Below are 27,338 nucleotides of genomic sequence, written 5' to 3' on the forward strand. Positions count from 1 at the left end.
GTTTCGTCTTCCGGTCAAATACCCCGGAACTTTTGAGCGCTGATCGTTGTTTCAGTGCGGGTGTATTTTGACGCGGCACAGCTATGGGCACACATGTATGCAGAAAACAGGTGAGAGCTAAACGATAAAATATTAAACTATAGAATTAGACACTGGACTAAATATTCATCCACTGCTACGTCGCTACCGTAAAAAAAGTATTTGTAAGAAGCGGTTTCTTTCGTTTGCTGCTGGGAATTGGTAAGATTCATGATGAATCGCATGATAAAATCAAAATAAAAAAATACCTTATTGTAGTAGGATGTGTGGCTGTTAGGAAATATGATTTTTAACGTTTAAATCTACGTTTGTTGAAACAATTTAACAAAAAAGCACAGCTGCCTCGATGCGTGGAAGTGCAAGGTCATTGTTAGTTATTCATACTAAATGTATAACAGTTATCTAATTATACATTATTTTTTACTGAATACATAAAACAACATCTAAAAGGTTATTAAAATAAGTGTATAGCTCCTAAACATAGCTACAGCATCAGAAAATCTGCATACACAGGTTGGAGACTGGGACTTCATTTGTGTAAAATTACAGTTATAAAACCTCTTCTGTCATCCGAGCTGAGAATCCAATTTCATTATATATTTTTGTACTAGATACTGTGTGCATATTTGGCATTCAGCGTGAATAGAAGCAATCAATGCAACAAAAGAGCTACTTGTCACAATTGCACACGATTTTTAGAATAATAAATACATAGAAAAATATATAGAATAGAGCTTGTAGGAAACAGCCCAATTGGTTTTTTTTTTGGGGGGTTGTCAAGAACCCATTGTGCACTATGTGTGTGTGTTTGTATGTATTATATGTGTGTTTATACAGTAGTCAACATTTGAAGTGCATCCAAAGTTTCCAAAGATTGTTGACTACTGTATATATGTGTATGTGTGTGTCCTACAGACTTGTATGGCTGCTGTCTCTTCTTTATTTGTCACTGCTGCAGCTGACTAGATACACAAGTAATAGGAGTGTTTGTGGGCTGCTGTGAAAACTACGGTATATGCAAATAATTATATGCAAATAATTTCAAAACATTTATGTAAGCAACCTTTGCGACTATGTGTCAGCTGCCATTAGTCAGTTAAGCTTATGTAATTTGGAGTAACGTTTTGACTTTTTGCATACGTACTTTACATAGTACAAACAGCAGAAGGTACTTTTTACATTCACTAAAAACTCAAAATTCTCTAGTCAAATGGCTGAGAAAAGTTCCATATGCATTTAGTGTGTCCAAATATTTTAGGGCCATTATGTGTTGAACTGGACAGCATGCTTTCCCCCTCTGTATCTCAGATGTTGCGATGGATGTGGAGATGGAGTGTTTGTCCTGTGCCGGTGAGCAGAGGTCACGTGTCGTTCTGCTCCACGCAACAAGAACCTCATCAAGAGAATCCATCTCACAGTGAGGTCACCCACAGACCTGGGAATCAGCTCACCCTGTGCTCTTTGGGCAACATGGGCTTCTCAGAAACTCAAGCCAAGGAGATGCATGAAGGTGCTGCAAAGAGCCGAGGGAAACATGTACCATCTGTTCTGACAGCACTGTTACTCCTGGGCCTAAATCCCTCTAGTATCCTGAAAATAATGCAGAAGTGTCCAGAAGTATATTCACTTAAAGGTGCAGACTTACAGCAGCGCATCAATCATCTGAGGAAGATGGGACTGATAGAAGGTGATGCATCTTGTCTCTTACTGTTCCAAAGGCTTGGGGTCTAAAGGTTTTTTTTGGACATTAATACATATATTTGGCTATTGTTTTACTTCAAATAAATACTGCTATTCTTCAAGCAATACTGAAAAAAGGAAAATTAACCAGCAGCACAATTTTTCTTTTTTTTTTTTTTACAATAAATACTAATTGCATGCAATATAAAATATAATTTTGTACTGTATAGACATTTTTGTTAAATAATTATAGGTTATATACATATAAATATACACATCACATGCATATCATATAAACTCATGTTTGGTTGCTGTATTCACAGTTATATTCATATTTTTGTTGTTCATTTCCCCCCCTCACTGAAATGTATTTATGGACCCCTCTAGTGGTGTCCATAGACCCCAGTTTGAAAGCCACTGATGAAGGGTTGTCTGAAATATGTCCACAGGTAGTCTGCAGAGGATGATCTGTCACTACCCGAAGGTCATGCTCCTGCCAATCAAGAGGGTAAATATGGTGTCCCAGCTGCTCAGAGAAAAATGTCTCTTCACCTTCCATCAGGTCACAGACATCCTCAGAGACTCGCCTGAGGTTCTGGAGGAGGACTTGTTTCAGCTGGAATACAAATTTCAGGTGTTTTTTTAATTTAAAGTTTTCCTGGGTCCAAAATTTTGGGGCAGTGTTATCCTGATGACATTTGGCCATTTTGTATCACTGAAGTGGCAGTTGGTAGTTTCAAACTGACGCGCAGCTTGTTTTCCCCCCGCAGTATGCATACTTCCGTATGGGTGTGCGGCAGGCAGAGATGATAAAGGCAAAGCTGTTCAGGTTGCCTCTGTCCGAACTGCGCTGTCGTCACTGTTTTCTGGAGCGGAGGGGACTGTACCAGACTCCAGACAAGAAGGGCCAAACGCTTATCCTCAACCCGCTCCTCAAAGACGTCCTCTGCGTCTCTGACGAAACCTACCTGACGCAGGTCGCCATGGCAACTGCAGAGGAGTTCCATGTTTTTCGCAAGCTGTTGGCAAGAGAGCAAGAGGAAGAAGGGAGGAGAGGACGAATACAGCAGTGATGAGGAGGATAACGATGTTGATGAAGATGACGATGATGATGGACTGCACAGGAGAAAGTGTCACTGGAAAACTGGTTACAAGAAGGATAGGAAATGAGGATTCTTGTATGATGTATTAATATAATAAAATAAAAACTATTTCCTTTAGCAAAAATTCCATAATGATTTTTTGGGGCAATACATCATAGTCATGTTTTGCATAAAAAACTTACATATGCAAAGCTCTACTGTTTACAGGCTGTTGGACGTGCCAACATTTTTGTATATTATTTGTTTGTTTAATCCTCCATCCCATTTATTGCTTTATAAGCTTTTACCTCCGGATATGAGGTGCATAGTAGTGTCGAGGGACATTGCAGTAATAATGGCGATAGTGTTAGTTTATCTCAACGGCCTGTCATGGGGAGGGTCAGCATAATTTACACCGAATGCTGAGTAACCATGGAGAGCTGAAAGTGTGTTAGTGCCATGCGATCGTTTACGGATCTGTGCGCATCAGTGGAACGCCTGCTCTCTGATAACCAGGGCAGAGTCGGGAGGTATTGATCTGGGGCGACATTAGTTTAATGGAGGCCTGGATGGAAGCAGGAGTTACTGCACATGTGGATGTGTGGAACAGGTACGCCAGTCATTTTAACACGATTAATCGATTGTTTGTCCATGCGTTCATATTGTATTCTTCCTCTTTGAGCGGTCGTTGACGAAACGGAGGTTGAAACTTACAATAGCGTTTTGTTCAGTTGCGACTACAGTACAGTACAGTACCATCTTATTATAATTTGTGTATTTATTAGAGTTTTTATCACTAGTACAACAAACACATTATTTGCATTGTCTTTGTTTGTCAAACACAATACTGCCATTTGTGATTGATACTTGTATATTAAGCTCATTTAGTTTTACTCAAAAAAAATTCTATATATATTTCGTATTGATCACTATTAACCCTTGGATTTGTGATGGAATGTCTTCTTGAAAATGCACAGACTCACATATTTTCATACTTTTATTGATCTTTCTTTTTAATGTAGGAGGCTTTATTAGTAACATAAACTTTCCATTATAACTATAGGGATAGTGTACAGTAGTGTTTTACTAGTAGTAGTGACTTAGTCAAATTGTGTATTAGGAGGGCAAATGCTTTGTGAATGTTTGATTGTTTTAATTGAAATGAAAACTGAAAAAGGAATGATGGTAACATTTATTTGGAGAAACTGTAATCCGTAAAGATTTGTTCAGGTGACGATAACAATTTAAAGAGATGGTTCACGTAAAATGAAAATTGCTATTGTTCACTCACTGTCATGGAAAATACAATTGGAATGACAGGAGGATGAAGAAAATTTCTTTTTTGGTAATTATTCTTTTTACTGTCCCCAAGAAATTGTTCCCTCTTCCTCTGCTGACTATTAACCAGGACATATTAAAGTGACAGTTTCCTTAAACCCTGTCACATCAATTGCCAGTTATATAAGCATAAAGAGCGTTATTATTCTATGGAGCATTTAATTGGACAAAAAACTGTAAAGCAGGACAAAGGTGTCATATGGTGTATACGTCTGTACTTATGTTTCTTCTGTTTTTTGTAGGTAGAGAAGCCGTATATGTGCTCCACAGTTCCTCAGTAAACAGAGGGGCTGTTGTTCTTCAGCCTAACGCTTTCTCTCGAACTCCAAATATGACTAACTCTTTTATTTTTAACATCTCTGTGGATTGGTACAACATAACAGAGAGCAGACGCATGGATCTGTTCCTCATCCCTACGGTTCTGCTGACCTCTGTCACACTGCTGGTCAACCCTGTTCTGTCCCTCTGCATAATGTTTTTTCCTACGCTACGTCAAGAAACCCGCTACCTGCTCCTTGCTAACATGCTTTTCGCCGATATGCTCTTCCTCGTCATAAATCTCTCCATGGTCTCCTGCAACTCCGTGGGCCTGCACATGCCCCACTGGCTGTGTGAGTTTATGATGGTGAGCATGGTGATGACATACAGCACCTCTGTGCTCACTATCACACTGATGGTCGTCGACACGTACGTGGCGGTACGTTGGCCGTTACGTTACAAAGAGATTCTCCCGCCGTCTCGGGCCAGGAAGATAATCATGAGCTTATGGGTAATGGCCGCAGTGTGTCCCATCTCTTTGCTAGTGATGTTTGAGGCGGTGATGGGCAGTGACAATCAGAGCCGTCCAGTCTGTTTGATGTTGATTGCGTTGCACTCATTGGAAAAGAAGAAGGTTGGTGTTCATTTGTACTTCATCATTGCCATCATCCTCTGCACTGTTCTCATTGTGTACTGTTATATCCATCTCTACATCATCACTAAAACGTCTGGGATATGGCGTAGTCGGTACTCCCGGGCGCGTATGACGCTTCTGGCGCACACTCTGCTGCTCATGATGTACTTCGTACCCGCGTTGGTCTTTGCCGTGGAGCTGGCTCTTTTAAAAGAAGAAAGCGTAGATGTCGTGGGAGTGTGGATTAACTTGGTTAACATGTGCATGTTGATGTTGCTGCCACGCTGTTGCACTCCTTACCTGTACCTCCTGCGCTATCACGAGATTTACGAGACCGTCCAGCAGGTGTTTTGGAAGAAGCGACACCACAGCCAGAGGAGTGCGGCCTAGAACTGGACTGAAGCAAGAGCAAGCCTGCAAAATAACTCGTTGAAGGAATTTAAAAGACTCCTGAGCCAGAAAGAGATCTCAAAAGAAACTTTTTATATTTTAGTACTAGTTTTAGTTTATTCTATTAAAGCATTTTATCATGAATGAATATTAAGAATCTTTTTTATATTTTCATATTTAAACTAAAGATTGAGTGATACATGCTGTTTTTCATCAGTACAACTGGGTGAATCTCGCAAAGAAATGTGACCCTGGACCACCAAACCAGTTGTATGGGTATATTTATAGCAATAGCCGAAAATACATTGTATAGGTCAAAATGATATTAAGGGATATTAAGTAAAGATCATATTCAATGTAGATATTTTGTACATTTCCTACCGTAAATATATCAAAAATTACTTTTTTATTAGTAACTTCTGATTGCACTGCTAAGATCTTAATTTGGAACATTATTTTCTCAAGTCGATTTTTCCGATTCCAGATTTTAAATTGGTTATATCTCAGAAAAATACTGTCCTACCCTCCCTGACCATAATCAATGCAAAGCTATTTATTCAGTTTTTCAAAATATTATGACTGGTTTTGTGGTCCATGGTCACAAATGTCTTAAGTCACCAAGACTTAATTACAAATAAAAATATTAGTTCATAAATTGGGCTTAATTTTATTCTGCTAAATATATTTCTTAATATATTTATTTTCTTTACTTTCTTTAATTTTTGTGAGATTTCCCCAGCTATATATGTTGTTATGCATGCCCACAATATTGATTAAAACTTTTATTGTGCAAAGCAGTGGTCGATGATGGTGTTTAGCTCTCTTGGCAAGATAAATAAATTTACATTTCTGGATTTTTACACGATTGTGTCTTTCTCCAATTTCCTATAAGCGTTCAATGTTTAACCTGTGTGGCACTTAGCCCTCTAAGTCAAACAATCAATCAGTCCAAAAATAACAGTGTAAATGTTACGTAATACTTCTGATTCTAGGAAGACATATCAATATTTATGCCTTGGTGCAAAATCCCTGAGTGTCATTCTGATCCATTTAGCTGTGAAGTGATATTTACCTGTTTCTCCTTCTCCATGGAAACCATTTACAAGTGTGCCTGTGACAAATCCACATCTGTCCCCTAAATCACTTACCACAGTCTACAGGAAGGGGGAAGGAGAGACACATTTACCTTCAGCCCCGGATTAGACGCACAAACACACGCCAAGAGATGGAAACTCTAATGGGGGAAAGTCGCAGCATTTCTACCTAGCTGCAGAAGACCTTTTTTTATCTCTGCTTTGTTCGTTTGGCAGTTGGTACAACAAGTCGGGTCGAGCTGAGCTTCACATGCGCACAGCTCAGTTCTCAAACTCCTCTGAAAGCCCGGCGGAGATGTTTGCGCACGAGTGGCATGGATTCATCCCTCCCTACCACATGAGGGTGCTTCAGCTGTGCCCCATTTTGGCCTTCCTGGCCATTCTGCTGATCACTCCGGTTCTTCTAGTACGTATCCTGTCCCGAGCTGACCTGAAGCAGACGCGTTACCTCCTCCTGGCCAATGTTCTATTCAGTGACCTGCTCTTTGTTTGCATGAACATCCTGAGTGCCTGCATCAATTTAGCCGGCGTGTTGATGACAGAATGGCCATGTGCCGTGCTGCTCTTTCTGTCTGCGGTTTTATACAGCTCTGGCATGCTAAGCATTACAGCAATGGTGCTGGATACCTGCTTTGCGGTGTTAGCCCCCTTTCACTACCTGGCACTGTGGCCTGTGTCACGGACCTACGGAGCAATTGCGGCAATCTGGATCATCTCTGTCTTCTTCCCTGCAGCAGCTGTTGGCATGTTTTTGTGGTACCACAGTATGGCTCCCTGCGCCCTCCACCTCTGTTCCCTTCCTTTGCTGATGGTTTTAACCGTAAGCCACTTTCGCCCACTCCACGTCTCCATGCTGCTGGCGGTCACGGGTATCATTTTCATCCTCCTCCTGGTGTTGTCTGGTTACCTCGTCCTCTACTTTTGTACCCGTAGTTCGGGCGTGTGGAAAGGAGTGACCCCGCCTCGTGCTAGAGGAACATTTCTCATCCATTATCTCCACTTGTTCCTGGCTTTCTGTCCCCTGCTGGTTTTGATGATCGAGCTGATGCTTTTCCAAAACAGTGAGGCGATGGACCCCAAAGCAAGCTTGTGGATGTCCTTGGTCGTGTGTAACGTCTTACTCATCCTGCCCAAAGCCTTAGCGCCGTACCTGTATGGGCTCCGTTATAGAGAACTGTGCAACTTGCTGTTCCAGTTCTTTCACCTCAACAGGCCAACTACTATCACACCTGTGACGTAAATATGCTTATTTGAACTTGTGAAAAAGACTTTTATAAAGGCGTCGCTGAACTTTTCATCTACCAGTTTAAAACTAAATAAAAATGATCTGCTATCTGTAATTATGCTCAAATGGGGTTTTGTAAGTAATAATGCGATATGTCACAATAAGTGAGAATAATCAAAAATGTACATTCGGTTGTGGTGAATATGGCATTTCTTGTTTATTACGATATTATGTATTTACTTATGGTGTTATTAACTATGTATTTTGGTAACTAAAAAACTATTACTAGACTATCAATAAAGAAACACTGTAAGTCAGCCTTTCCAGCCTTCATACTTGATCAAGCAGCGTTATAAATAAGATTTACTACTGTAAACCTTATCAGAAATAACAATGAAAGATTTACAAATGGTGTTAGAGGCTTTGAAAATCTCTTGTTTTGTTTAAGTGTTTATTACACATAGTGGCGTTATTTGAAAGATTCCTGTAAAATATAAAAAGAAATGTAAAGAACTTACCAGAACAATGTAGTTTAAGTACTCCCATGTGCTCCCTGTCCAAACGTGTATTCGTCTGATTGAACAAATGCCACTGCTGCTGCAAATTCTATTCATATATTAATATTAAAATTTAAACTTGATTAAAATACCTATTATTTGCTATTATTCTAATATATGTGATTAAAATTTTAAAAATGCGCGCGAAAAGCCGGTAGCATTAGTTTAAATAGCCACAAGATAGCGCTATTGGCACCTTTTAAATAATGATTTCGCCTCTTAGTTTTTTGCTGGCGTGTTATTGTAAATAATATTATTATACTAAACAAAATAGCTTTTACTAAATATTATGTTATTAAATATTATCACGTTATCAATATTATTAATGTTATTCACAAATAATAATTCAATTATTCATACGCTTCTGATTACACAAGGGAGATCAAGTTTCTAGTTATGCGTCACGTTTTTTTCCCGTTTCTCAATTTGTCCGATGAACAACCTGTTTTTTTTTGTTTTTTTTTTTTTGTTTGTTGTTGCTTTGTTTTTTAATCTAGGCGTCTTTGTACAGTTACATAAGGAAAGGGAAGCAGTGTAAACACCACCATTGTATTGAACTGTACAAAACACGTTGTGTATGTAAAAGTAATACATTCTAATCTAAATTCCTTGTTCTTCATTAACAAAACAACACAACTAATACCACCAAGCAACACGATTGGCTTTGGGACCGTTGGAAAGGCTTTTGAGGTTTGCCGTCACAACAATATGACACAAATTGCGATCGTTCATAATCGAGATTTTGTTTGCAAACAACGGCCAGCCACATGGAAATTCTCCCGCACTTAATTCTGGGACGTGATGTTCTTTTGCAGATTTGAAGGTCTGACGGAACAGCGACAGAACTACATTTCCCATGAACTACATTTCCGTTGAACAGCTGACATAACAGAAGTTCAAAGCCTGTATGTGCATTCTTTGTGCCAGAATACGCAGAGAGCGACTATGAAAAGGACGATAACAAAGAAAACATTACAGTGACAGCACAAGCGCGCGCTTATGGATCTCTTTTGTAAAAAAAAATATTTAGTTTGTTCGCATGTACTTTTAAGGATCTTTAACCCTTATTATTAAATTCGATGTTAGGCAGAAATTTGGTCTCCTGTGGATAAGGTAAGAAAAACAATGCTCAACTTTTATCTAATCATTGCCATACGATTGATTGAGGTAGACGGAATGTAGTAACACTGCGATGTTAATGTGATGCTTTCTATCTATATATTTATTTGTTTCCTTTACATGTGGTTTTTAAATAATGTACACCACCTTAGACCTTGGATATATTGAAATATAATGTTGGATTAGCTTTCACGCAGCCTCAAACAATTAAACCAGACCAAGTGAAAACCAATTGTCATTTTATGCTGGATTTTTCAGCAGGCTATTTAGAAATATGATCTGTCTAAAAACTTAGGGATTCTTTCTCTGTGCTTCAACGCCTTTTATGGAGTAGAAATCACACAAATTAATCTCGTTTATATGAGGTCATCATTTCAATCCGCATGTGGCATGTTTTGCTGTCACACCGTTTTTAACTGTGGAGGAAATATTGAGCAACCGTCCACGTTCCTTTATTTTCTACTTCCACAACTAAACGAACCTGAGTGACTAAAAAGATTGCGCAAACTCTCCCTCGCTCATTCACTCACTTTATCTGTCAGGCCCCGTTTAAATTAGTGCGTTTTAGTTTTAAAACATGTACGTTTTGCTACGTTACGCCTTACGGGGTTGTGTTTCAGCCACAAAGAATCAGTGTTCCCTTTTATATCAGTGCACTATTGCCTTGAGGAACAGATTTTGTTGTGTGTATTTTTTTTTTTTTTTTTTTTTACCGGTCACATGTCTTGACGTATTTCAGTGTACTCTAGTAATCTTCTCAGATATTTATGAACTCAGTGCTTTTGTTTTATGTGATGGTTGTGCAGTACTTCACTTTTCAGCGTTTTGTTTTGTTTTTATTTTGATTGTTGTGACCCTTGGTCATGATGCAATTAAAACAACACTTAATTTAGCGTTTTCCTACTTTTTTAACTTTTGTCAATGCCTTCATTAAAATGTAATGAAATCAGGTAATATCAGGGGCAGCTGTCACTCTAAAGGACACAGTTTGCCACAGTTAACCTCTGTAGTTTTTAAATCAAATCATTTTAAAATTAATCTTGAATGCTGTTAAGGATAAAGTTGTTAATTATATATATATATATATATATATATATATATATATATATATATATATATATATATATATATATATATATACACACACAGTTCGAGATAAAAAGTACATTTTGTTAGAAAAAGAGAAAAGTTGGGAGGTTGAATCAAAGCATAGCTCAGTAGCTTAGTACATATAAGATTCATATATGCAGTTTAATTTGTCTGAATACAAAGTTACATTTATTTATTCACACCCTGTTTTGTTCCCCTTCTCAGAATTGACTGGTATAATAATAATGTTGATATGAGTTTATCATCTGCTTTTGGTAACAAATCAAAATGGATGGTTTTCTATTTTTCGTTTAAATTGTATAAACTTTTTACTTCTGAAATAACTTTACTTTTCAACTGATTACGATTAGGCCACTCAGATGAGGAACATAATTTTAATGTAATGGCTAAAATACTTTTTAAGCATTTTTAAAATCCGTGCTTGATAATGTAACAATAAATATGGTTGTTTTAGCAAATAAAGCTAGATTTGCAAGACTATTGAGGTACTCTTGGGCCTGAATTTGACTTGTAGGTTTCTTAGAAAATGTGAGTCTGTCCGCATTCTCTTATAAAATGCCCAGTCAATATTTCCTTGACAATGTAATTCTTTTTTAAAAACGTATCTTCAATAAGTCTTTGGGTTTACCTGAAAATTACAGACTGATGTGCTACAGCAGAGATAGTAATGCTAATCTCAAGGTGGACCTCCAGAAATGTACTGAATACCACTAATGTAGTGTTTGTTTATTGTAAATGCTGTTCTTCTCCAGGTGTTGATGGTCACCAGTCATTTTCCAGCAACCATAGTGATTGTTTATCTGTGAAGGGATCCCACCAGATACAATCATGGTGCTCATTCTGGGTCGCCGTCTGAATCATGAGAACTCTGGCGGTGTGCCGGAATCGCAGACAATCAAGCGTAAAGTCTTCGAGATCGAGTCTAAGACCCTGAGCGACGTGTACAACTTCTCTTCCGGTTCCTCTCACTCCGAGGGCGTCCTTCAGGTCTTCAATGAGTTCAGAGAAAGCCGCCTCTTCACGGATGTGATCATCAGCGTCCAGGGTCGTGAATTCCCTTGTCACCGTGCCGTGCTGTCGGCCTGCAGCAGTTACTTTCGTGCCATGTTCTGCAACGACCACAGAGAGAGCCGCGAGATGCTTGTGGAGATCAACGGCATCCAGGCTGACGCTATGGACACGTTCCTGCAGTATGTTTACACCAGTCGGGCCTGCATCACCACTCACAACGTCCAGTTCCTCTTCGAGACCTCCAGCCTCTTCCAGATCACCACGCTGCGGGATGCTTGCGCAAAATTCCTGGAAGAGCAGCTGGACCCCTGCAACTGCCTCGGGATCCAACGTTTCGCAGATGCCCACTCTCTCAAACAGCTGGCCAGTCACTGCCGTGCTTTCGCCTTGTTAAATTTTCCAGAGGTGGCTCAGCATGAGGAGTTCCTAGACCTCCACAAGGATGAGCTGCAAGAATACTTAGCCAGCGATGAGCTGTCCATTGGCAGAGAGGAGGTGGTGTTCGAGTCAGTGATGCGTTGGGTCTACCATGGCGTGGAGTACCGCAGACCCATGCTAAAAGATCTGCTACAACATGTCCGACTGCCTCTCCTGCACCCAAACTATTTTGTACAGACGGTGAGTGGCACATTCGAATTCATTTGAACAAGTGGAGAAGCACTTTATTAGTCCAGCAAATTTAGAAATGCACTGCTGAGATGTTTATAAAGTGCTGCTGAGATTACTCATTTTTGTAGGTCAATTTAAAAGTCAGCATCACCCTGGTTCCCTTAAAAAGGCTGTCATTGCCTGTTTCAAGTTGCAAAACAACATTGCCTAAATAAGCACTGTTACCAACAAAAGCTTATGACTTCAAGTTTTTAAACTAACATTTTATACACCTTCATCGTGATAATCTCCGTTCAAGAAACATCATTCCTGTAGCACTCTATGTAGAGATGAAAGAATCTTAAAATAAGCCTTGGTTTGATTCTTAAAGTATCCTACCTAAATTAACTATACCTTGGGTATAGTTTTGGTTCTAAAGTTACAAATCAGGATAAAACAATCTGGCAAGAGATTTGGCTAGTGATGTATTCCATTCGGAGCTAAGAATGATTGTCACATCCGAGTTGACCACATTCCAGTTTCCAAGCTGGAAAACCAACCTTAATGAAAGTTGATTAAAAACGCACCAAAAAACAATATTTTACAAAGATAAAGACATCCTCTGAGTAGTCAGAACTTCAACCTTGCGAGTGCAGCATTTCGCTCCAATGATAATCCTGCACACTTCGAACCAGTTAATCAAGATCTTGGGGTTCACTTGAAAACTATCGGCAGGTGTGTTGATGTTTGCCAAGTCAAAGCTCTTTCAAGATTATTTAAACAAGATAGCTGGTCTCTACAGGAAGGCAGATATAAGGGAGCCAGATTAAGGACAAGCATTAACAATATGGTCATATTTTTTTTAGGTGGAAGGTGATAAATTGATCCAGAATGCACCAGAATGTTATCAGCTGCTGCACGAGGCACGTCGCTATCACGTACTTGGCAATGAGATGATGTCTCCGCGAACCAGACCCCGCAGGTACGCAAACATTTGTGACGGGAAATTGGCCAATAAGATGATTTGCTCTTAAAAAACACAAATAGTTTCTTCTTCCTGTGAGGGACTAAAAGTACATGCAATTCACAGACAAAGTGAAACTGGACAAACTTAAAAACTGGTTTTCCGTGGTGTGTTGAACTTTTTAGGATATAGATGGAGCATTGATACGCTGTCTTTAAATACTCCTAACAAGAAAAATATAATGCGTGCTTAAACTTTAGTAACTTAAGTGCATAATTCATCTCCACCTTTTTTTCCCTCTTATGTGAATAATCACTCAAATTGTGCTGCCAAACCGACAGATTTTTGATCCGGAAAGTAATAAACAGAACTTGCATTACTGGAAAGATGCCATATATTGAGAACAGAATATCGCCTACCACACTAACAACCACTCAAAACACTTTAGAAACCACATAACAACATCCTGGCATTGTGGCGGTGACCTTTGCATGGGCAGGCACCACTCACGTTTTCTTCAGAAGTGTCCGTTTAAAAGAAGGCTCAGAATTAGAAAACATGTCTCGTTCTGGAGGTAGTATTTATTTAGGGAAACCGAAGGAAGTATTTTGGTGTATTTTTAGGGTAGTATCTTTTGTAGGAGTCAGATGTGGGGAGGTTTAATCAGTACTTGGAAGAAGGATTTTGATATGGAGTTTCTGTTTTTAGAGTCAGTACCCTTAATATGGGGTCTGTATCTGTATTTAGAAGTTATGTATATTTAGAGTTTTGTTATTAGGGTCTCTTACTTGTTACAGTGTCTAGAAAGAGGATTCATTCTCCAATGAATCATAGCGGAAGCTCATTGTAGCTTAACAAGAATGAAGCTTAACCACTTTCTGATTATATCACCACTTCAAAGCCAATGCTTATCTGATATAGTTGTTTTTACCCTTGTTTGCAGGTCTACTGGTTTCTCTGAGGTCATTGTCGTTGTGGGAGGCTGTGAGCGAATGGGGGGTTTCAATCTGCCGTACACAGAATGCTACGACCCCGTGACGGGAGAGTGGACATCTCTTGCTAAACACCCCGAGTACACTAAGTCTGAGTATGCAGTGTGCGCCCTCCGCAATGATATCATTGTGTCAGGTTAGACAATCTTATTTCTGTATTATTTTCCTCTTGTTTTCCATCTTTAAGCAGCTCCACCCACAGTGAAAACGTCATTGGTCCAAAGTCATCATAGTAGCTGTGTATGAAACTTTATTTTTTGTATGCCCTTTATTTTTCTAATTGGTTATGATTTTGGGTCTTATTGCTGTATTTTAGTTTTAACTTGAGGAACTTGAGTAATGACTTGAGGCTGGAAACTGATAAAGTGTGGTTCAGACATGGTGAAATGCGCTGTACTTTTGGTGCTGGTGTGTCCTGTACTTGGTCACAGTGACTGATCCGAAAGTGACTAGTTTTGTGGAACCTCAACATACACACACACACGTTTCTATTGCCCTACACACTGCATTTTTAGATTTTCAAAAAACACATTTTAGTATGTTTTATAAGTCTTTGAATAACAGGGACCTAGGCAGTGTCTTCTTAAACCATCTTCAGATTGTAATACATCTGTCATTATACCAGTTTTTGTAAATCACAAAAATCTGTACACTGTCTCTCTCTCTCTCTCTCTCTCTCTCTCTCTCTCTCTCTCTCTCTCTCTCTCTCTCTCTCTCTCTCTCTCTCTCTCTCTCTCTCTCTCTTTCTCTTTCTCTTTCTCTTTCTCCCAGATTTACAAGTTAGGGAGGAGTTTCGATGTCTGCTGGAACATAAATGACATCTAATAAAAATTTAATTTTAACAATCTGAACTGCAATTTTTTGAAATTCAACCTCTTTTTTTTAGTTTTACCTTGAAACATTTGAAGTGACCTACTGACAAGACTATTGTTTTGTATGGGGATCAGACAAAAACCGTGTATGTGGATCAGAATAGATGCTTAGGAATGGACACTTAATAACTGTGCCACTAAGCAAGCCTCGCTAGCAAGCACCACTCATCTTCTTTTAAAATCATTGTTCACTTGAGCTTCGTTTAACAAATTCTATTGTTGTTTGGATGGGTTGGACTAATTAGTCCAGGGTTTCCTGCGGCGGGTTAAGGGTTTTTAGCAAATGCCTGGTTTGTGAGGACATTTCTGGAACAGCTGTTTATAATTTGAGGAAAATCGGAAACAACAGCTGCCTCTGTGACCAGCCAGTGTGTCAAGGGCTGTTCTCACTGGCAAACTCCAGCATTCGATTGGCTGAGAGCTAAACTTTAACTGGCACGAGCGAGCGGCATCTTGGGGGAGTATTTGCGCCAAGAGTTTCAGAATAGTTCCAGGAATGATCTGCGGTTTTTGGCTACATACGTTGTTAAAGTTATTGCATTACGTCATCCAGGGTCCCAGGCTATATATACAGGTCACACATTCGAGGGGTTTCTGTAACTCTAACGTTTTACGCATTTAAACTTGACCTGAATTCTTTCAGGTCACGTGTGTTTTTATTTAAACAAACTGGATGCCATAATAAAGAATTCTGAATTGTGTAATTCTTATTCTTCTCTTTCTAGAGCCATTGTTCAGTGCTTTAAAACATGAAGTAGTTTGGAGTGTGTTTTGTGTGTCTGATTTCCATGAATAGAGCTGTGTTTTCACACTCATGTTCTCACGTGTCAGGTTTGCCCTTCTCCCCGTCTCTCACACACTCATAAACACACTTCTTGCTGCTCTCTTGCTCACGTGCAGTTGGCCAGCCTTCAGCTTCAAATTCAGAGGCCTCTAAATCTGTCTCTCTCTTCTGTCAAAAGTCATATCCTACAGGCTTAGTGGTTCAGCTGTCTTTGATAAGCATTACTCTTGGATTTCTGTCAAATATTAAAAAAATCTCCGCTGTAGTGTAAGTGCACAACTTGCACCCATCCACATGTTTTATTTAATAATATCATTTGTTTTCAGATCATACAGATTAAATTGAAGCTCATACAAGTAACTCAAAATACACCAAAGCACCTATTTTGGATTGTACACATGCTACTAACGTATCCGATTACATGCCAAATAGTCTTTCCCAGGAACCCTGTGTCTGCATTTCTTCAGTAGAGCACAATAATGAAAGTTATTGTAATTGACTAACCTGCATGTTGATCATGCCTGTGTGACTTTCTTTCTTCTACTCTATTGAATTTAATTGTATGAAGAAAAAAAACAAAACACGGATTGACTGAAAGTAATGTACATTTGCAATGATATGATAAACAGAAAAAGAGATTGCAACATCACTGCCTACATTCTTTTAAACAAGAGCAAGTTTGTTAATTTCAGGTTGGTTGGCAGTTCCTCCCTGAGGCTGTGGATCTGAGTCAGCAGCAGAAAGACGCGTGCAGTGTTTCTAAGAATCTCTATTGGCTTATCAGTATTAAATAATTTCATCCAAACCTTACCAGGAGGACCTCTGTTTTACAACTTGATATTTTAAATGAATGTACACTAATTTGACGTTTTCTGTCACCGTTTTTATTTTAGTAGGATAATGAAGAGGGCCGTCGCTAAACATAAATTACATTGGGGTTTAGCCAATTCATGCCATTGCATTATCCAAAGGAACTTGTTATTTACGAGCGTTAATTACACTTGTTTTTCATTATTAATATGTCATCAGGGTCTGGTAGATAAATAATGAACTAAAAATGTTAATTTAAAGAGAAAGAAAAGAAATGACACTGTTTTTGATTTGTTCAATATGAGGCTTCTTTATTGACTATTTTGCCTATAGGCCAAAGTTTATCACAAGGCTCTTTTAATGGTTTTGTTAGAAAGGTTATGCATTTATGAGATGAATGGCTACTGTGTAATATTTTCAAGAAATTTTACAATCAAAGTAGATCCAGATAATTACGTTTATTTACTCTTATACATTCAGAACTATACAAAATAAATTTAAAGCTGCATCCCTTTTTCATTTGTCGAGCAATGTTTCTGTTAATAACTAGCTTTACTGATCACCTGCAGGTTTTGCATCTGGTACTGAAACTGCCTGCTTAGTGACAATATGTAAAGTGTCAGCTGGAGACAGGCTCCTTCTTAAACGCTGGTTTGTCTGGTCTTCTGTCTGAATGAACATGTCACAAAAACTTGTCTGTCTTTGTCAAGGGATATTTATGACAGAAGAGCAAACTAAAAGGACTGGAGCCAAACTTTATTATGTTTACTCAGCATTAGAGGACAAAGACATCCTCTTTAATTAGAGATTTTGAATCTGTCTTTGTTTACCAGACAGTTGCTCAGCTGATTCGCTAATGGAGTTTATGAGCTCTGTATAGTTCTTGTTGTGCCACATGTACTTCCTAAAAATCCTAAAACTCATTTCTGCCTCCTCTTTTTAGATCTGTAAGCTTCCTATTTTTAATTTTCCCCAGGCTTTTCCAAAACGAATGGTTATTTTAAGTTTGTTTACTTCAGCACTCATGTGCGTTCCCCAATATGAGCAAAAGAAGCTAAATTTATAATACCAGTGTTTCCTGAGCCAAAAATAGCCAAATAAAGGCATTACCAAGATGGCCGTCTTCTACACTTACCTACCATGAAGGGAATTTGACTGCACTGAGAGAGAAGAAGGGCCTCTGTGCTATTTGAGTACTTCTCAGACCTTCATTATCTAAGTCGTTAAACAGAATTAAAGTGGAACGGCCTGCTCCCAGGTGTTGAGCGTGTGTGTGGGAGAGAAGGACTGTCAGAGCTTGTCTCAGACCTGCTGTTTGGATGATAACCAGCCGTTTGGCCGAGATGTGAAATGACAAAGATTAGAACAGCTCTCAGCAAGTTTAGATAAACACGGTTGACAACAAGAAAGGACGTACAGATCAGAGGGAGCTTTTCTGTTTATCAGGAATGCAGGTGAAGCACTATGGTTTGTGTAATTACAGACATGCTGTTGACTGAAACTGAGAATTATGAACCTGTTTGTGGGTTTTTCAAAGCGGAAATATTTGACCACAAACAAGCTGCTAGTGGTTGACAAACAGGCTATATAGTGGCCAGAAAAATGATCTGGTCACTGTTAAAAACATATGAATGTGATAAACTAAATAATGCTCAGAACAAACTTTTTCTGAGACAATTTTTGCAATGTTTCATCTTGCGGTAATTTTTAGTTGATGTACTATATTAAGTTATTTTTAACATCTCGAAAGTCTCAATACTTTTTGTCTTCATTGTAAATTTTAGTATTTCAATCAATTGCCAAAGCATCTTTAAACTTTCAGTTAAATTGTTTATATAAATATTTAAAATGTATTTCATTTCAGATTTATTTGATTACAATAGCAACACTCACTCGTCTAAATGGGGTCATTTCATTGACTTCTACTGTCTTCATATTTAACGATTAGAAATAATCCTCACAGAAAACCTTTGCATTTTTTTTTTTTTTTTTTTTTTTTGGTACAGATTTGCCCCAAAAATATGGTTACGTTGACATACACACATATACACAGCTTGATTATGCTGTTATTAATGTTGTGTTTTTTATTTATAGGTGGCCGCATTAACAGCAGTTATGTCTGGATGTATAACTCTCAGCTCAACGTCTGGATCAGAGTGGCCTCTCTTAATAAGGGTCGATGGAGACACAAGATGACCGTCCTCCTGGGGAAGGTGAGAGGGTGTGTGTCTGTGTGTGTGTGTGTGTGTGTGTGTGTGTTTCCAGTCCCATGTCTCATTTCCTAAATCAAAGGCACACATCCTTTAGAGCATTGTCACTGTATGGAGAAAATTATGCAGGGTTTGCACCTTTGTGCTGTACTAATAAAAAATCTAATGTAAGTAAATATTTGTATTTGAATTGTTGCTTGGGGAAAATCATTTGAATTGGTTCAAATATATGGCTATTTTTGAATGGCTGTTGATGGACAAATCTGATTTTGGCTTTATTTATAGATCCCCACCCCTGTTTGTTCCTTTGTTTTTAAAACTTATAAAACTTTACTTTATACTCTACCTGCAATAAATTCTTTTGTGGATTATGATTCAAACACGTTGGCAGTGTAGTAACAGAAATACGATTTTTTTTTTACAGTACAAAATTACATATATTTGTATAAATATATAAAAAAATTGTGCAAATGCAACATTTTAGTAACCTTTATTATACCAACATTTTAGGGTTACGTGCATGTTTAGCCCTGTTGCTATGATAAAATGTTTATAGCTGTAATCAGATGTAATCAGTGCTGTTGCCATTTAACTGATAACTTTGTAGAAATTAGCTGACATTATTGTGTGTTGTTTGTCTTATGGAGAATTATGCTTCACTTCCTGGGAACTGTTAGTTGATTTTATTTCATAAAATGTGTTTTGGTGTTTTATTTTGAGACTTTGTGAATGTTTTAAACACATGCATTTTATTACACATGCAGGGGGTGTAATGTGCTGCCTGCTTGGATGTAATACATGTTTTCTGTTCATACACATAATGAGAGAGAGAGAGAGAGAGAGAGAGAGAGAGAGAGAGACATGCACAAAATGCTCTCTTGAGACTTTTTTTTTTTCCCTTGGAAAACAGTTGTTGTAATTCTCTCTTTTCCTGTGTGTATGTGTGTCCGCCCAGTGCCCGTCCTCCTCTATAGTTGTTTACAGACACATTTGCTTGTTTTTTTTTTTAGGACGTTTGTAGGTTTTTAGAAGGAGGATTAAAATGGATTTCCATTTTAAAAGAAACAGCATCCGTGTTGTACTAATTTCATTGTGTTGCAGCTTGTTATGCTGCGTTGTGCACAACTAGGCCACCATTTTTTTTATGTTTGAAATAACAAGAGCTAAAATAGTACACCAGACATTAGGAAGCCAGGGGAACACAAATTTTATCAGATGGATTTATGATCAAAAGAGACAAGGGGAAATTCTTTGGAAGTTACAGGAAAATGAAAGTTAGAAACTCATCATGTTTTCATAAGATAATGTTAAGTGCTGATAAATGAATAAAACAATCCTTATCAAAACCAGCTTTTCAAAAAAATACTTTGATACAAAATACAATGGTTTTTCCAAATAAAATAACGCTGCAAAGGAAAATTGTGCTTGTAGTTCACTTTCCAAGCTAACATAGTTTAAACATGAAAGCACTTTCTTATCCTTATAATATAATTTGGAAAAACATAGGAATAAAATTCTACAAAGAAGTTTTTTTGGGTTTTTTTCAAACAAAATTTTAATCTATTCAATTTGATAGCATTATTTAAAGCAGAGAAATCTTAAAAAGTAAAGTCCATCATCTTTAAGGGAATTCATAATAACAGAATTACAAATGTAGTTTTCACAAAAAAACATGTATAAAATCTCATCGATAGTTTGAATAAATTAGTATTTTGTTCATTTATATTGTTCATTTATTCTTTTTAATCAGGTCCATTAATATTACATTCAATATGTAAAATGCACCAGATTTAGCCAACACTGGATACATTTTTATCCATAGTAACTTCTGTTAAGGACAGGTAGAAAATATAAACAAACAATATTAACGCACCAATACATATCCATAAATCGTTATAAATAATCACAATTCTGATCGTTCAATAACCATGTTTTGGCTTTTTTGAGAAGCCAGTGTCCTGTTAACTATTTTAATTCTTTTAGCTCTACTGGGTTCTACTCATGTGTTCCTCTAAAAGCAAAAGATAATTGAACAAAAGTAGTTTTTCAAAAGTAGTATGGCACATTACAATCACCTCTAATACTAGCATGTGTATATCGTCTTGTTATGGAACAAGATCATCTAAAATCATACCAAATCAGCAAATGGAATCAAAATAGAAAACTTATTTAATAATCTACAATAGTAAAAACTGTTAGCTTTTTTTAATCCGATACCTTTTGCTTATAAATCATTTCAACAAGTTTGAGTAAAGACCTGCTTGTTTGAATCCAGGTAGTCATGCAATATGGAATAATCATTGAATTTATGAATTGGTCAGACTATTTCTAATAAATCTGAAGTTTCCTAAAATAAATGTCGCTATATTTACTACATTCTTCACATGTTTTTTTAAAGACAGTTGAGAATCCAGTAATAATGTTGCATGTATAACCCATACACATGGTTTGATTTAAACCACATAACGGCCTCAGTGGGAAATGTCTAAATATATAGTTGAAGCATTATGGGTTAGTCTAGAATTTCCTTCTTCTTTTGACAGAAGAACTCTACCTCTAAGGGACAGGTCCCTTAATAACCAAAAATTCAATTTCCATTCATACTTTTTTAAACACCTTCTTTAATGGGAATACCATCTACATATAAAAGGCAGGAGTTTTTCAAGACTAAGTATTTTTGCCTTATCTAAGCACAGTTGGTGCAAGAAAAACAGATAAAAATAAAGGAGCTTCACGATGCCATAGAAGAACATTTTTGTCTAAAGGGTTCCATAAAGAACATCTGAAGAACCTTTCTGTTTCACAAAAGTTCTTTGTGGCAAAAGAAAGTTCTTCATATTATAAAAAGATAAGAAAAGAACAAATAATGGTGCAAAAATGGTTCTTCTATGGCATCAACGTGAAGAGCCTTTTAAGCACCTTTTGATTTTTAGAGTGAACTAAGTTCAAGTGGTAACCCTTTGAAAAATGAGTCTCTTCGTTTGACATTTCAGAAGAACTCCTAGTGTTTTTTTTTTTTTTTGTTTTTAAATAGTTCAAGTGAGATAAGAGAATGATGAATATGTGTACAGGTAGCTGGCAGGGAATCATGTTTTGTAGCATATCTTGCCTAATTTCATCCCATCAACTTTATTTCCTTATCTTGTTTGTGCAGTGCTGTATAAAATAAGATTTTAGCATGCGAAGGTGAAACAAATGCTCATACAGTTACTTTCCTAATAAATATACGTTTATGAATTTCAGTGGAATGAATGTGATTTTAATCGGTGAAGGCAGGGTGGGCCAGGGTTTAAATCATCAGAGAGTGTGAATAAGAGAACTTCAGCCTCTTAGGTCAGAGGTCATCAGTCTGTAAGTGTTTTTGCGTTACACGCGATCTTAGGCCTTAGGCGACTGCGATTTGTTGCTCCTCTCCGTTGAACAGGTTTCCTGTTAAACAGCTTTAATGTGGGTCAGTGTCATTATGTTGTTATCGTGGCCCCTCATACTTCCTCTGCTGTGTCAGTTTGAGGATAGAGCTGTGTGTGGAGAGGATACAAGAGAGATTGTGTTTGAAAGGCTACAGAGAAATACCAAAGACAGGGAAATGTGAAGCTTATGTTATGTTATCTCTGTCACTGTTCTAGTAATAGAATAATTAAGTAGATTAATTAAGTAAACATTAAGAAAGAGGAGTTCACCCAAATATGATCATTTGCCATGAATGTACCCACCCTCAGGCCAGATAAGATGTACATGAGTTTGTTTCTTCTTGCTCACCAGTTATTCCTCTGCAGTGAATCGGTGCTGTCAAAAATGAAACTTTTCTTTTATGGTTGGATTATCTGCAGGTGTATGCAGTTGGAGGTTATGATGGACAGTCTTGTCTCAGTAATGTGGAGGTGTACGACTCATTCTCCAACCGCTGGACTGAGGTGGCCCCCATGAAAGAAGCCGTGTCCTGCCCGGCGGTCACCAGCTGTGCGGGAAAGCTTTTCGTCATTGGAGGAGAACCCTTTGAAAACAACTGCTCCAATAAGGTGCGTGCTAAACCAAACCCATCTATAAAAGCTTTTTCTTTATCTAAAACACTTATGGCTCTGGATTTAAAAAAAAATTTCAATGCTATCAGACCCTTCCTGCAGTAGTGCTTTTGAGTCTTGAAAAGAAAAACCTTGATATTTGTTTAGGTGAGGCCTGTTTTGTCTACAAAAAGTATTCGCATTCCTCGTTTCTTTAAACCCGTCCATCTGTTAAATGCAATAAACACACGTTCATAATTGTCTCATTATTGTCATCTGTTTGACATAATGCCTTTATGGAGCAAATAGACCAAAACCAGAGCAGCAGAGAGTTTAACCAACCTGTTACACCGGCTCTGCTCTCAGCCCTGGCGAGCAGCGCACTTTGATTAGGCTGAACTGGTTTGCTGGTAAAGCTGTTCTCCCAGCCTGACTAGCTGAAACATACCTGACCTGGCTGGGAGACATTTTTGACTGGTTTCATATGGTTTTGGTTTTTGGTTACAGTGCTTTTGTTTTTTTTTAGAAAATAGCTATACCAATCTAAACAGCCAGCAAGTGTGTCACATGCCAATTTCTTTTTTTCTCACACACACTGTTCAGAAGTAAGACTTCTAAGATTTTGTCATGAAAAAAGTCATGACAGTGATAACAAAGCTGAATTTACATCATCATTACTGCAGTCTTTATTTTTTTTGGAAATCTTTCTAATATTCTGAATTGATGCTCAAGAAACATTTATGCTTATTAGCTCATCATTGCTGGTGTTTAACACGTTTGTATTATTTATTTATTTTATTTTTTTCAGAATTTTTGGTAAATGGAAAAGGGGTGTTAATGGCAGATGGGTAGTGAATGTGTGTTTGTGCAGGTGGTCTGTAACCTAGTGGACAGGTGGGCCTGCGTTCTGAGCCTATTGTCCTCAGACACTGCTGCTATCTCGGGTAACATCTCACATGGGATTCTCTCATTGATTTCCAGTGCTCAGATTACTGCATTCTTTACTTGCCATCTGGAACAGAAAGAGAGAGAAAGAGAAAAACGTGAAAGGGAAGGATCTAATGTAGATGAATACAAAGCTCTCTTATACAAATTCTGGCATGCTCCTCCAAATAAGTGCTGCATCTGTCATCTGAGAGTTTCCAAATGGTGTCTTTTCGACAATATTTCTTTACTGTCTGTCAGTGTGCGTGTCTTCAGTGACGTGCATATTGTCAATCTTTCTTAAATCTATACATTAGCGAGCACAGAGATGGATTGTTTGCACTGAAGAGTGCAAATATTAATTTACTTGTTTGTTCTGGTTTTCGCCCACAGGGTCTGTTCTCTGCTTTCAGTTCATTATTGTGCTCATGACTACAAGGAATTTACAAAGAAATTATGACTGTGGTGTTTGATCACTGTTAAAACACCTGCATATTCATGTATTCAGGAATGTTTTTATATATACAATGTATATATACCATGCATTAAGACTTTAAAGGATTGAAGATCAGGGTAAATTTTAACTCATTTTATCTTGTGTAGCCTTTGAAAGGCAGTGCTAAATAAACAAATATATATATATATATATATATATATATATATATATATATATATATATATATATATATATATATATATATATATATATATATATATATATATATATATATATATATATATAATTTCTAGCAAATAAAACTTATAAGCATCTAATAGGGGTAACCATATTACTAAAATTACCTTTTAAAGGAATGGTTTACCCAAAAATTAATAGTTTACCCCCCCCAAGCCATCCTACGAACACAGTCTGAATTAAAAAAAGCCTCTTCCAAGCTTGGTAATGTTAGTAAAAAGCAGCCGTTATTTTGAAGTTCTGTAAATCAGATATATCCGCAAGAACTTTGGCGTAAAACTAACGTATATGCATTCAAGAGATTATCACATGTCCTCTGAAGACGTTTTTAAACAGAAATATTTTCAAAATAATAGCCACTATACATCCACATTGGCAAGAACCAGGATACATTTTTTAATAAATCTGACTGTGTTGGTCTGAACATGATTTTAAATCAGTGTTTCTCCACTGTGTTTCAGGTCCAGTGTTATGACCCAGAGTCAGACAGCTGGCAGCTGAAGGCATCTATTCCCTTCACCAAACCCAATATCTCTGCCGTTTCTCTCAATCACCTCATCTATGTATGTGGTGGCCTCACCAAGTCCATCTACTGCTACGACCCTTCACAGGACCACTGGATGCACGTGGGCCACACCTTCAGCAGACAGGTACCTAAAGCCTAGTGAAAACCTCAAAGTTCTTCTCATTTAGCCTCATATACTGATGCTGTTGTTGTCTCTGTGTGTAGGAGAGTTGCGGTATGTCCATTTGTAATGGGAAGATCTACATCCTGGGTGGACGGGGAGAAAACGGCGAAGCCTCAAACAACATTGTGTGCTACGACCCAGCCTCTGGCATCATCACATCCACGGCTGCTATGCCTCGTCCCATCTCCTACCATGGCTGTGTCACCATACACCGTTTCAGTGAAAAACAACACAAATTCTGAGAGCATCAGCTAATGTGCATGTAGGCTGCCCCTAACATGGAGCTACAGACTCTTAAATGAATATCAACTTTGCATTACTTTGCAACCGCTGGTATGTTTTTTCTGTCACTTATGCAACATGTTTAACTGCTACAGTTGATTTCAGCATCATGCCAAAGCTGTTATTATCTGTAAGACAGCAGTTGATGGACTTTTTTTGTGGAACAAGGAAGTATGTAAAACATAGCCTTCCTCATAACTGAAATACATTCAGAGAATAAATCATATGCGATGGAGTAATCGCATAGATGCCTTGATGACCTGTATAGATAAAGACTGCACAAATGCACACTTCCTGTGCTTTTTCTTTCTTTTCCAAGATTTGTTTTGTTGGTCCGCCCACGCCCCCCAAGACATTTTTTTAATCTTATTTTTAAATGTACATTTGTTTAAACTTTTTCATGTCTTTGTTATTTTAGTAGCATTATTGTTGCATTCTGACAATATTTAAAAAGTCTGCAAATAGAAACTTAGGTTCAGTCCTGATTATAACATGCTTTTTACTTTTTTTTTTTTTTTAAATATCATATTATGCTTTTGAGCTTAAGTGGAACAAAAGCACTTAAATACTGCATCGGACATGCTGTATAAGGTTTTCATTGTTTTTTTGTTTTTTTTTTTGGTGCATTCAAAGCATCTGAAAACCTAAGGCTGGAAAGCACACACCTCAGTGATGGACAGCTCTGATTTTGGTCAATGAATCGTCACGTCAGGTTCTTATGGGTTCTTAATGAACCGTTCAGCTGTGAAACTATTTTTTCCTGTGTATCATATCTTTATTTAAGCTTCTTTTACTTAATCTTTAGTGTGACAACAAGGACGTGCCTTTCTGATCTTTTGTTTTTGATCGGAGCCCCAATCATGCACTTGTATGTACTAGTGTTGGTAATATGGCAATGTAAATGCATTCTACTCATTCAACGTTATCTGTGTTATTTGACATTGTGCGTTGTAAACAATCTCATAGCTGTAGATAGCATCTGAATTTTAGAGTTGGAATACCAGAGATTTGTGTGTGTGTGTGTTCAAATGAACCTGGAACTGTTTTCAAGATAACCGCAGTCTCTGCTCTAGTACTTCTCAGTACTGGATGCAGAAATTAGCTGTCAGAATAATTTTTTGTGTAATTCATCTGAACGAGTCAGGCAGGATGCTGGCAGCTAGTTTACCCAAAGCACTGCATCTCCTGCATTTCTGCCTGCAATGAAAATATAAAATATATAAGTGTCTGTATATACTTATTTATGTATTTTCATATAGATAATTGTTTTGTCCTTCGATCATTTTGATTAACTTCTTACTTTTTGTAAGTGTTATTTTGACAACATACTGTATGTTCCATTATGCCCTTTTTTAAAAAATAATATCTTATAATATAATACCCAGGTTTATATTTATCTGGGTTAGATGTGTTTTGTAGGATTGCGTGGACACAGTTGTCCCGAGCTCTGAGTTGGCTTCCAGCTCATTCAGAAGTATAACCTGGTATTTTTGTTGTGGTAGAAACATCTTAAAAATGCCGCTTCAGACCATTTCATTTCAGTGGAATGAAACTGCAGCCGCAATTGAGCGTGAGTCCAAAGCATAAGAAATATTGGACATGTTTCAGACATAACAATAATAATATTCCATACTTTGTAAAACTGCAAAAGTGCCTCAATAAAAAAAAGTTCACTTGCTATGATTTATGTTGTCATTACACGTAACTGTTCATTAGAATATCTTGAAGCATGAAGTGTGTTTGTAAAGCCCTTTTCATTCTCGTAGTTATGTAACCTGCATTCCTTGGAGTACTTGTGCATTATTAAAGATTCTATGGAAATTCCTTAAATGGAAACCTAAGCTATATTCCTCATTCTCTGGTGGAGATGTGTCAGGTTGATACGAAACATAATCCCACTCACAGTTAAAAAAAAAAGTTTGCTTCCTTATTCCAAACTAATTACCCAAGCTCTAAATAAAAACATATATATTTTACAATAAATATAAAAT

The 27,338-nt window shown here is 37.5% G+C and overlaps 4 protein-coding genes across 4 annotated transcripts; all 4 read left to right on the forward strand.

Moving 5' to 3' along the window:
- The first annotated feature begins 25 nt into the window (after positions 1 to 25).
- On the forward strand, positions 26 to 2,939 carry mterf4 (mitochondrial transcription termination factor 4). Its single transcript, XM_043252921.1, is given in 5 exon segments — positions 26 to 110; positions 1,348 to 1,726; positions 2,169 to 2,353; positions 2,490 to 2,761; positions 2,763 to 2,939. Coding segments are annotated over 5 exon segments (990 nt in total). The 5' UTR covers positions 26 to 83; the 3' UTR covers positions 2,890 to 2,939.
- A 134-nt stretch (positions 2,940 to 3,073) lies between these two features.
- LOC122354646 (probable G-protein coupled receptor 148) lies at positions 3,074 to 6,281 on the forward strand. The gene is made up of 2 exons (XM_043252907.1): positions 3,074 to 3,411; positions 4,382 to 6,281. Exons 1-2 carry the CDS (start codon positions 3,393 to 3,395, stop codon positions 5,419 to 5,421), a joined length of 1,059 nt encoding a protein of 352 aa, XP_043108842.1. The 5' UTR covers positions 3,074 to 3,392; the 3' UTR covers positions 5,422 to 6,281.
- A 267-nt stretch (positions 6,282 to 6,548) lies between these two features.
- On the forward strand, positions 6,549 to 8,057 carry LOC122354659 (probable G-protein coupled receptor 148). The gene is given in 2 exon segments (XM_043252934.1): positions 6,549 to 6,659; positions 6,662 to 8,057. Coding segments are annotated over 2 exon segments (1,107 nt in total). The 5' UTR covers positions 6,549 to 6,646; the 3' UTR covers positions 7,756 to 8,057.
- Positions 8,058 to 9,193: 1,136 nt separating this feature from the next.
- On the forward strand, positions 9,194 to 27,025 carry klhl24a (kelch-like family member 24a). The gene is made up of 8 exons (XM_043217763.1): positions 9,194 to 9,410; positions 11,279 to 12,155; positions 12,992 to 13,107; positions 14,033 to 14,217; positions 18,642 to 18,760; positions 22,588 to 22,776; positions 24,838 to 25,026; positions 25,107 to 27,025. The coding sequence occupies exons 2-8, from the start codon at positions 11,355 to 11,357 to the stop codon at positions 25,305 to 25,307; spliced, it is 1,800 nt and encodes a 599-aa protein (XP_043073698.1). The 5' UTR covers positions 9,194 to 9,410; positions 11,279 to 11,354; the 3' UTR covers positions 25,308 to 27,025.
- Positions 27,026 to 27,338: the final 313 nt, after the last annotated feature.

Source organism: Puntigrus tetrazona, chromosome 2 (assembly GCF_018831695.1).
Source record: "Puntigrus tetrazona isolate hp1 chromosome 2, ASM1883169v1, whole genome shotgun sequence".
Taxonomy (NCBI): Eukaryota; Metazoa; Chordata; class Actinopteri; order Cypriniformes; family Cyprinidae; genus Puntigrus; species Puntigrus tetrazona.

Bases quoted from the DNA above. Each gene is read 5' to 3' on its own strand.
- klhl24a (XM_043217763.1), top strand. From the start codon at position 11,355: ATGGTGCTCATTCTGGGTCGCCGTCTGAATCATGAGAACTCTGGCGGT. The intron at 12,156-12,991 runs GTGAGTGGCACA...TATTTTTTTTAG, and splicing joins CAAACTATTTTGTACAGACG to GTGGAAGGTGATAAATTGAT. The intron at 13,108-14,032 runs GTACGCAAACAT...CCTTGTTTGCAG, and splicing joins CCGCGAACCAGACCCCGCAG to GTCTACTGGTTTCTCTGAGG.